The 11,400-nt window shown below is 41.9% G+C and overlaps 1 protein-coding gene across 12 annotated transcripts in view; it reads right to left on the bottom strand.

Moving 5' to 3' along the window:
- Positions 1–517: 517 nt before the first annotated feature.
- SFMBT1 (Scm like with four mbt domains 1) overlaps positions 518–11,400 on the bottom strand; it is a 92,196-nt gene continuing 81,313 nt past the window's right edge. For all 12 annotated transcript variants that reach the window (XM_069027495.1, XM_069027497.1, XM_069027500.1 and 9 more), the window contains 6 exons: positions 10,997–11,106; positions 9,148–9,323; positions 8,209–8,387; positions 7,840–8,085; positions 7,475–7,603; positions 518–6,845 (listed from right to left, as the gene is read on the bottom strand). In XM_069027495.1, the coding sequence (XP_068883596.1) occupies positions 6,705–6,845; positions 7,475–7,603; positions 7,840–8,085; positions 8,209–8,387; positions 9,148–9,323; positions 10,997–11,106 (981 nt within the window). In that variant the 3' untranslated portion in view covers positions 518–6,704. The remainder of the gene's footprint in view (positions 6,846–7,474; positions 7,604–7,839; positions 8,086–8,208; positions 8,388–9,147; positions 9,324–10,996; positions 11,107–11,400) is intronic.

Genomic DNA, 11,400 nt, shown 5'->3' with positions numbered 1-11,400 from the left:
ATGGCAGGTAATGACAAACAGTATTGGCACAGACAGCAATTTTTCTGATTTTTAGGCTGTGCCATAAATGTCTGGAAATTACAGTTAGAAAAAGAAATGCTCTCAGTTCTCTGACCTAGAGAGCACACAGCCAAAATACTCTGTCCAGTGCCTCTGGCCCCAGGTCAACACTCTTCTGCTCTGAGCTGCCAAAAGCAAGAGGTCAGGGAAAGCAAATAGTTACCTAACAGAAAAGACAAGGACCAAAGCAGGTTGCTTTCCCCCCCCTTGCACACAGTGGTAACAGCCCCCAAAACACTGCATTTCCCACCTGGACTTGACCTATTTATTTGTGGCCCAGGGGTGGTGTTTAAGCTTTCACGGCTGCTGCTGAACATTAGACATCCCACACACATTACGTGACCTGGACCCCAGCACTGATTAAAGATTTACCTAATGCTATTTACACACAAAACTTATGTTTCAGACACGAATCTGGAAACATAACTCAGAGGGCTTATGCCTCATGTTACTCCATACTCCATGCTTTAAATTCCCCCAAAATACCTCTTCAAGGGTTTCATCTCCTCATGACTCCTATAAGCCCTTCTGAAACCCGTGGCAGACAAATCACTGCCTCCTGCTATGTACTATTCACAAGCCTTCAGATTTCTCTCAAGCAGACAGTGCTCTGTGAAGGCAAGTAGATGTTAAATCCTACATATTTGTAGAGGTCTAAAGACAGTGTTAAGCAAGTCAGTTCCATCCCACTCCTATACATTTTCTGCACCCAGTGTAAAATCAGCTCAAGGTAACTGAAGCGCAGCCAAGAAACAAGTGCTGAGTACAATCTGTTGGAATGCCAAGTAAGGAAACAAGAACTTTGCAAGGCAAAGTTGTTTCTGACACATCCTGTGGACTCTCATGTTAGTCAGAGGAAGCAAAACCAGCCCTTTTTAAAATTTCAGCTTGCTGAGGTAATGTTAACCTTTACGAAACCATCCAGAAGGAGCAGCAGCACCTGCAAGGTTTGCCCTGGACTGTATCAAGCAGCTTCCAAGCTTCAAAGAAAGCAATAAAAGAAAACTACTCCAATTTGTGGTCCTGTCCTCAGCTCCTGTATATTAACTGGCTTCAACACCCTGTGAAACAAAACCTGTTACCCCAGAAGCAGGTTGGATAAAGAGGACTCCTGCATTTGAGGGAACTGAATAAACCCAATCAAGCTCTTTAACATGAAGCCTCTGCAAGTGGTATTTATGTGGCTTGCATATACCTTTTATGCAAGTAATGGAACATGCCAGACAGCTTTCCACAGTTTTCCAAGATGGAAAATTGCTCATGGTGAGCAGCAGTATTTATGATGATATTAATACCAAAGCCATCAGTAACAGTTTAAGTATCTTTTTTAATTTTCTTACAACCACTTAAAACTGTCATATAACACAAACTTTTGTACACTATTTACAGACAAAACAAGTAAAATATCCATCCAAAATATTTTTTAAAAAAATCCTCTGATTAAATTGTTACACCTGCTCAAACAATGGTGGGACTTAATAGGCATATTTTCTTGTGCATGTTTCTCTTCCATGTACTACTTCAGTCTCACTGCATATATATATTTTCTTTTAAAAGTTAAAGAAAGATAAAACAACAAGCAGAAGGGACACAACACAATATACATTTAAATCTTTGTTTGAGAACAAGCAGCTAATTAAAAAAGGCAAAATACAGGAAAAGTGCATCAGTTCCAATGAGTTAGTATAAGAAAGAGGCCCATAGGTGCAGAGCTATCACCCTTTTGGGTAGAGTCTCCTAGAAGACCTCTGATTGTCTATAGAGATTATTTTAAATTTATTTTAAACAGGAAATTATAATTACAAAAAAAAAATTAAAAGGAGAGGAGAAACATGACACCTCCAGATTTTCTTTTTTTGCCATGAGGTTTCTTGGAAACTGGTGCTCAACAGCTTTCAGAATGGGTGAGAATTCCTTTGTGCCCAGAGCTCAGTGTTGACCCCGTGCTGTGAGTGAGCATGCCCGAGCCCCAGAGCGGCTCCCCTTGGTCTGTGCCAGGCCAGGGGTCCATTGTTTGTGCTAAGTCACTCAGACCCACTGCCTTGGAACTTTGTCAGCACAAGACCTGCTCACTTCCATGGCTTAAAGCTGAGCCGAACACTGCTGGCTGGCCACCTGAACAGAGCAACTTTGTCTTCTCATCCAAAGTCCATTTGCATGCCTGGTGCATTGCAGAACAGATGCCACGCTGAGGAAGCTACAAATGACCATGGAGACAAAGTGTTACTAACCTTAGCTCATTTTTGTTGTGTTTCATACAGATTGACATTTTGGTTTTACAACAATAAAACAGGCTTGTTGTCTCTGGTGTTCCCAAGTCCCATTGTAATCCCTCACCCAAAGGGCTGCCTTTGAAAACAAGGCTACGTGCACATTTGGGGAAGGGCGGCAGCACTCTGAAACAAGGGGTCAGCACACAATCCCTTTGAAGTGGAGCCTTCATCCTACATCTGAAGTCTCCTGACAGAGCCTATGTCTTTGTGCTTAGTTACTTTTAGGTAATCTGAGCTCACAGTAGGCAGCAACCAGGCTGACACTACGTGACAGGACTGGTTAAAGAGTAGCTTTGTACAGGATCATATTTTTGGCTTTCTGGTAAGGCTACTTCATCTAGTAACAACAGATTTGGTCCAAAGGTATCCAGTCTCCAATTCGAGCTTGATAGTTTTGAAGCCTGTTTTGCTACATTCAAAAATCTCACAAGCCACTGGGCTTTTTGCTAACGAAGTACCAAGGCTTTGTACTTTATACAGAAGAATGGAGTGCTCAGTCCAATCGACTGTAAATGTATTTACACTTCTGTGGACCTAGCAGCTAAATACTCCTTCCCTCCTTTAAAGCATCACTGGAATAAAGAACAAACACTAGCAAATCCTAAAACAACAACAAAATACTGCTAAAAGTTGTGACAAAGTAATCTTAAAAACCACTCCCAAACTCTGTATGTACTATTTCCATTAATCCCAGGAGAGACTGCAAACACTCCTGGAGTTCTATACAACACAGAAATTAATCTGCATATTATTTCATTCCTCAAAGAGGAACTTTCAGAAACGTTTAGAGTTAGGAAAAAAGTAGTCTTCATTCACCAAGATCAGTGTTGTACCTCTCCTCTCCTGGAAGGACTGCTTTGAGTTTAGGATGGACAAGCTGCTTGTGCTTTGGGAATAATTCTACCACATTCAACCTCCATGGCATTTTTGGAGGTCAAATACTTCTCTATTACAGAATCCTTGAGTTGGTGCAGAAAGCACAGAGCAGTAACCCAACAAAATCTTTCTGCCTAACAAGGCTAAGCTTAGCACAGCCAAAGTGGCACCACCAGGTTTCTAAGGCTATGATGTGCAAACCCAAGATTGCACAATGCACATGAAAATATGCCAAGCAAGAACACAAACCCTCAGCAGGTCAAGCCAAGGGTAAACTCCTGTTACCAGCCACATAAACAGTACACAAGGCTCAGTGGAGAGTTCATTTTCTTGTACTGGAGACATCTGTAGGACACCAGTCCCTTTCTCCTGGACTCCAGCTTTGTTGTACTGTCCGGTGAATGATGTCCTAGAGGACAGCACAATTCCCTGAACCCTAAATTACTGCAGTCCCAGCAATTTCTGATGGTGAAACATTGCTATCACCCAAATCCAAGATTCAGCCACCAGCTACACAAAATCCAGTTTTTAAGAAACAGAGCGACTAAAGCAGCGCGTGAGCTCATTTCAAGTCATATTGGAGTAAGATGAACAAGTAAGTGCAGTTGTGTCATCTGCCACGCATAGAGAAAGAGGAACTTGAAACAGAGTCAAGTAGAAACACCATCCATCAAGATAAAGCCCCAATTATCCCTTTTAAATCCAGCAATAAAACAGAGTGCATTTTTTTCCAGGAAACAGAGTGTACAGTACCCGTGTGCAGCATAAAAACATTTCACAAATAATGAAAACATCCCTTTTGAAAATCTCAACAAAAATAGATCCCATTGGGACCAGACTGTCAGTGCCTCCCAAAACAAGGCAGAAAAATCCAGCCTATAAAACATGCCAAAGGTGACCAGTAAGTATCCCACTAACAGCTAAAACTGCTGACTGCTTTATTTACTGAGAAAAGGAAGTATGACATTTGTATTTAAAACCCCAGGCACCATGTTAACAGGTCCACTAAATTACACTTTCAGCTCTGTTCTCTCCTGACAGCTACTTAAAAAGACATCTATCTGTCTACAGGGGAAGGTGGAAGCAACATCTCTTGGCTATGCAGGTCAATTCTGCCAGGCATCAGAACAACAGAACTCTGGGAATTCTACTGACCCAAAAGCATCATCTTCCAGCCCAAAAGTTCTCTACTGGTCAAATTTCTCAAGACAAGATGCTGACAGCAAAGCAGCAGTGTTTCTTTTAAAATTTTTTCAAGCCTAATGGCTTATGACTGAGCTTGTCCTAAGGGACTGGAGTACAGGCAAATGATCTATGAAGAGCCAAAACATCCATTTATTGGCCACATATCTGGTGTAAGGAGGAAATAGGGACAGTTTGATTTCAGTTTAATTGCGTCTTCAGACTCTGCTTACAATGTGGGAAAAAAAAATAAAAAAATTGTCCTAGCTACACACTGCCCTCCCTCCGTCATAAATATTCAGCTAATTAATAGTCTGACATTTATGTTTTGATTCTGGAACAAAAAAAAAAAAAAAAAAATCTGATTTTAACACTTGTGCGAATAGTTCTGCCTTGACCAGGCAGTTATTCTAAGGGGCAAAAGCAACAAACCCCAGTTACTGAGCTCTGCTTAGTCCCAGCAGTTTTCACTGGAGGTGGCTCCCCCTCAACACCACCGTGGCAGGTACAGTCACAGGCTGTGCCAACTCAGCTCTCAGCCTACAGACCACATCCTTGCTGAATCCTACAGCTCACAGCTTTGGAATGGCTAATCACACTGGGCCTAAGGGACACTTGAATCATTCCATTTGACCAGAGCAACCTCTGCTCATCAGAACCCAGTAACTGCATCTTTCCTAAACTGATTCCTGCAGTGAACACCTTCCTAACTCAAATGCATTCGTAGGCCAGGGGCTTCCTGCAAAGATGGATTTGAATAGGACATAAAGGACCAGGGCTGCACACATCCAGCTCCTGCCTGTGCTCCTCCAAACACTCTGAGAACAGGCAGAGTGAATGAATGCAAGCCAGCTGAAACTCAATGCTTATTTGATGCAGATCTTGAGCCTGATGCTAGTTTCCCCACACCTTTAACGGAAAGTAACGTAAGCCCTGTTACTCAACGTGTAAAGCACAGGTCCACAGCAAGTGGCTAATTGGGTTTTATCACCCTGGAAAATTAAAATCAGCAGCTCATCCTACTGTGAGTCTACTGATGGAACTAAGATGTCTCACTGGTCCTTTTCCTTTTCTCTAATAAAAGCACACAAATCCCTTTCCAACCCACTACATTTTCACCAAGTCTGATCCTGAGCATCTGCGGATAGTTAAAAATACAAAGTCAAGCTCATCAGAGTTTCCAGAATGCAAACATTGGCAGAGCTATGTTGCAGTCCCCTATTGATTGCAGTTTCCTTAGTGTATTCTCTAAAAAGATGTTCAGGTAGCAAAGCAAAAGTCTGCTGACAGGCTCTATGTACATGGCCCAATTGTTTGTTAGAAGAAAAAGGAAATAACTTCACACAATTGAAAAAAAAAAAAATCTGACAACCCAAATATAGAAAATGCAGAGGCACTTTCTCTTTCCTTCCTTATGTCCTACAGCCTGCCTGTAAGAGAAGTGCAAAATAATTAAGTTTTCTGACATCTGAAAAAAGGAAACATCCATGTTATGCCTACAGAAGTTTCAGCTAAAGCTTTAGAACAGAAGCTCTGTGTGCTGACATTGGTTTGCACTCTGGACATGCCCACAGAAGCAGGACTGCTGTGCAGCCACAGACCACTTGTCCAGAAAGAGCAGTTCCCTCCCTTTTTAGTTCATCACTTCTACTGTTCAGGCTACAGAGGTAGTAAAAACAAAACCAAAACCAACAACAATGAAACAAACCAAAATGAACAAAAAAAACTTCCAAAGGAACCACACTCTTGCTATACTGTACATTCAGAACCCTGTGGCCACATTGTTGTCCTAACAATGAACAAATTCATTAAAAATCTCAACATTAACACACGAATGTGCAAAGAACACATTCCAAAGTCAGTGCTGTGGTAAAGCAAGTGTTCGTCCACAGGGAGGGAAGGGGATTGTGTGAAACATCAGGAATAGAAAGGTTATTTCTGGCAGCCTACATGCGAACGTAAACAGGATCCGTTTCTCCTTTTAAAGTTCTGTGCCAACAGAACTACTGAAATGTCATTTCTCACATGAGGAGACTTTTCTGTAATCATTAAAAAATACATTAAAAAAAGGGAACCATAGAGCAAGAGACTATTGTGTTCCCAAGCTGGCAGCTGGTAGAGTAGCCCCTATGTTTGCATTGGCATTTTGCTCCAGATGTTGTCTTCCTTTTGTTGAAATAGAAAAATTGAGGCTGACACACACTTTTAGGTCACCAGGGCCTCAGTTTAAGTTCATTTGGCTTTACTTGCTAGAGAGGAAGGAGCATGTTTTTGTAGTTGTGCTTCAAAGGTCCACTTCAACTTGGCTGCTCCTCAGTTTGCAAACTGCTGGTAGAAGGCAAGTTTGACCCTCTCAATGTGATGGCAGAGTTTAATAGCTGGTCCGAGCTTCAAGTCCATGCACTCCTGAACAGTGGGCAGGGTCAGCAGCAGCAGTGCCTGGCCATCGATTTCCTGTCAGAAAACAAAAATTCCATAGTGACTTTGTTGTTTTTCTCCCTGCTCCTTCAGCTTTGACTTGCTGTAACTTCAGATTTGTGACCGTTTGTGAATTAGATGTTTCTTTCATGCTCCCCCAGGCAGCTTAAAAATCTCTCACACACAACAAATTAACTCCTTTCTTAAAATGCCAGCTCAAATTCACTGGCTGAGGCACAGACTCTCAGGAGACTCTATTGTAAAAAAATACAACCCAATGAAAGAAACCAAGGGAATTTCATGCAGAAAGTAATTTTAACCAACCATTGCATCTTTCTATAGAAACAGAGGTTCTACAAGATGAAGTATATCTGGAACATCCACCACCACAAACCACCCTAACCATTAGTTCCAGTAGTACAGTTTTAATGGACACTGGTTTTTATGGCAAATTTTAACCAAGATGCAAAAGAAGTATTGACTCTTGTAATGGCCTGAGAAATCTGAAAAACTCTGTTCATTCCCTGAACTCTCCTCTTCCAAACTCTGCAGGCTGCACAAATGTTTACTTCCTCAGAACCATATTAAAAAAATTCTTTTTCTGACTCCTTAGAGGATAAGAAGCCAAGTGACAGATTCAACATTTAACAGATAAAAAATGATACCTGATCAAGGAAAATCCTTGCCAGTGGAGCACAGTCAGTGGATTTGAGGAATCGTACCACATCAGCCACGCTCCATTCCAGAGGGTTGCTGTCCAGCTGCAGCTTTTCAGCAACTTCCATCTTTATGTCCTAGACAAGCCAAAAGAATTCCTAAAATATCACATATGCTTAGTCTTTATTACAGTTCTAGGATACAGCCATAATAAGCACAGTGGATTTTAATTACTCTGTAGTGTTTTCACAATGCCCTTCATGGGGTAACAGAGAACACATGTATAGTGGTTAATACTCTCGAGATACTGGTGCTTGCCTAACAGGGAGAAAGCCAGCACAGAAATCTGTTTTCCAAGGTAATTCCAAGTTACCTTTGGCGAAGGAGGTTTATTTTCATCATCAGAAAAGGAAAAGGTCCTGAGCTTCCTTTTCCGCTTGTCTCGGTCCTGAGCCAGGGAATGAGACAGCTCGCTCTGGGTGGGAGATGACGACAGGGATTTCTTCTCTGACACCTCTGATTCTTCAAGCAATTCATCTTGGTGCTCTGAGGTGCTGTCCTCAGTCAGAGACTCTTCATCCACCTCGTCCTGGTCATCCTCCTCTTCTGCCCCACTGCCCTGAAGAGTTAGGAAAAAAGAAAAAACATTGTAACCCTGAAGTTACAAGGAACTAATGTTTGCTGTTTCAAATGAAGCAAAGATCACATCCCAGATCTATGAGCACTGCTGGCAGTGCCTTACCTGGGGAGATCCAGCTGGAGTGTTATCCACGGAAGTCGAAGAACGTTTTTTCTTATGAACAAAGAAATGTTTTCGCCTCTTCCGCCTTTTATTTGGTTTCTTCATGGCTACTTCCAGGTTGCTGTGGCCACCTGGGGGCCGACCTATCCGCTTGTTTTTCCGCTTTCCGTAATAGTGCGCTACCAGGACAGGAGAAAGGAGCACAGTGTTGAAATGCACCTTCAGTGTCACTAGTTATGTTTGCCCCTCATCAGGACTGGAAAATCAGTAGAAGGACATTTCCCAAGAGGAATCCCAACTCTGCAAAACTTCAAGATCGCTATGTCTGTATCTTCCTCTTCAATTTGGTTTAAGGAACAAGAATTACTGATCAATTTTTCTGTTTGCCCTGTAAAGATTTACTTCCTCCATCTCTGGGAAGCCCCCAAATGATCCTATTTTATACAACCATTATCAAAGATTTGGTCCAATTTAATGGTACTTTTTATGATGTTTTGTAGTTTTTAAACATGGCCTCAATGCACTGTTTGTGCTCACAGTGTCAAATGGTTAAAGCCAGTTTACAAAAACCCTAAAAACTAAGAAAGGAGCTTGAAGGTGTTGCATTTTTTTTCCCCCACAACAAACTGGTAAAAGCAATTATAATGCCACTTAAAATACAACATTAGTCAGTTCTTGTCCCAAAAGTTGTTTTAAAAAGATAAAGTTTCAAGCATACAACAGAAGTTAAGCCATGGTTCTACCACTTAATACAGAATTAATTTTTTCTCCCCTACACACAGGCGCGTGAATATTTTGTAGGCCTCTGTATGCACTGCTTGATCTGCTCCTTCTGTAAGAAAAGCAATGTATTTTGGATTTCTTCTGGAATCAAAGCCAAAAGAAGCTAAAATATAACAGTCCAAACTCCACCTTAGTATGGATCAGGGAACTACTCACTGTATTTTGTCTTTGTCAGGACAGAGCAGTTCTCTGAACACTTATCCAGCACCATCTGAGGGCCAAAGAGGTTTGGACAGCATTCCAGCTTGATGCACGTTTTCCTGCAGAAATCTGCCACCCGGTCTGCCGTCCTCACAACTTCCACGGTGGCACGGTAGCTCTTGCCTTTGTATCTAGCATTGAAAACATGGGCATAATTCAGGAATCTTCTAATTACCAGGATAAAAGGACTTCGTTGAAGGGTGTACAAGAATATTGAGAGAAAAAAAAAAAAAGCAGTGATGAACTTTATGGACAGCCAAGTCCAGGAAACAGGAGCTCCTGCCTCTTATGTCAGATCCCCAAATAAAGGAGAGCCATCACAGAGGTGGCTGCAGTACCAAACACAGCAACACTGCCCCATCAACAACTACAAAACATCATCTGAGAGGACTGTCCCAGAGTTCAGATATTCTTTGTTCACAGATGGTTTGTTGTCTCTCTGCTTTTATGGGACTGCAGAAGTGCCCACTGTGACATGGACAGCTGGTCCCTCAAACCAAGGCTGAGAGCACCCACTGAGCTCATACAGGTAACATCAGACAGCTTTTGGTGAGCCTTTCTGTGCTCATCCTGTGGAGACAAGGAGACCACTGCTACATTTCTAATCAGCTTTTGTCTAACTGCTGAACAATTCCCCAGGACAGTCACTTGCCATGACTCCAGGTACTGCACCTGTTTGATTTAAATGAAGAAAAGATTTCTTTTTGTTCCCCAACCTTGCCATTACCCTGAAAGAGCTGCACTGTGCAAAATCTGCCAGAGCTGCTCAGCATTTCTGCTTTGTTCTCCCAGCACAGCTACAGGCATGTGCTGATATCTACCAGAGATGTTTCAGGCCTGCAAGTACATACTTAATGCCTTGAAAAAAAGAGCTGTATCATCACAGTCCAGACAGCCCTGGTGTCACTACAAAACACCACTTTTGGTGGAAAAAGAAAGCAAACAGCAACTTCAGTGAGACTAAACAAATATTTTTTTTTTCTTTATTCCTCAGCTACACCTTCTATTTACACTAACCTTTGTCATCTTCCTATTGCCCAGTTCAGAGCAATCCTTCAGTATATGGAAAGATGTCTTTTTATACATGAAACTGATCCAACAAAAGAATTACTGACACGTTCAAAATTATGTAGGGAAGTGTGCAGCAGCACACTGGGAAAATCTAATCTCTAATATGCAAACACAGTGACCTAATTACAAAACCATCCCTAGACTATAAAGGAATATCTGGACTTATCAAATATATGCAAATATGTTCACTGCTTTTTTCCTAGCTGTAAAAATCATCTTGCAAAGAAGCTTCAACCCAAAAAGCTCAGCAGGAAAACTGGGAGTGCTTTAGGGTAGACTGCTGCAGAAAGACTTCCACACCAGGCCATTTCAAAGCTTCTAACTTTATTTCTGAAGAATCTTTTTCCACTAAGAAATTTGTGTAGAAGTGCCTGAGAAGCTTCCTAAGGAATACATGCTTCTGCTTTAAAATGCTGACAATTATCTTCAGGTGAATTAAATTATCTTAAACCTCACCCACAGGTCTGTCAGCACAATGTTGTACCAGTACCACACCAGTCTCTTAGCTGCTCGCATGCCTGTAGCAGAGTACACTGCCATACTATGGAGCATTAAAATCACATGCACTGCACCAGAATTCATAAAGAAATTCATAAAGAATTTAACATTTAATGGCTGTTGGCATCTTGATATGCGCTAAGCGATTTTTCCTTCCCTGAAATGTAAGTTAAAGCACAGACTGCAGACAACAGCAACTGGGACTGACTAGACAGGGGACAGGACAAGAATTTACTTGGCTTTTAGGGTCTCTCCATGGCCATGCCATGCAGCCTCTTCATCCAGCTGCAGCTCTCGCAGGACACGGCTGGGTTTGTAGGCGGCGTTGATCAATAAAGTGAGAACCTAGAATGTGGGAGGGAAGAGCAGAAAACATGTGTAAGTTATTTGTACAATACATCTGTTCTAAAGTGCCAGGGCAGAATAGGAAATTACTCCTATTCATCCAAATTATCTAGCATCAAAGCACTCATTCATAGCAGGATTACAGACACCTCCTGACAGTGCCAAAACGAACACTTTGGGCCTTCCCAGCCCTCAGAATTTGTCTGCAGAGCCACGAGCGTATCCAGCAATTTCCAAGTCATTGTCCTTGAATTACACATCACTAAGTAATGCCTGGGGCTGAGTTCTCCCAAA

This window comes from Aphelocoma coerulescens, chromosome 12, assembly GCF_041296385.1.
Source record: "Aphelocoma coerulescens isolate FSJ_1873_10779 chromosome 12, UR_Acoe_1.0, whole genome shotgun sequence".
Lineage (NCBI taxonomy): Eukaryota > Metazoa > Chordata > Aves > Passeriformes > Corvidae > Aphelocoma > Aphelocoma coerulescens.
This window is presented reverse-complemented; position numbering and strand designations above follow the sequence as displayed.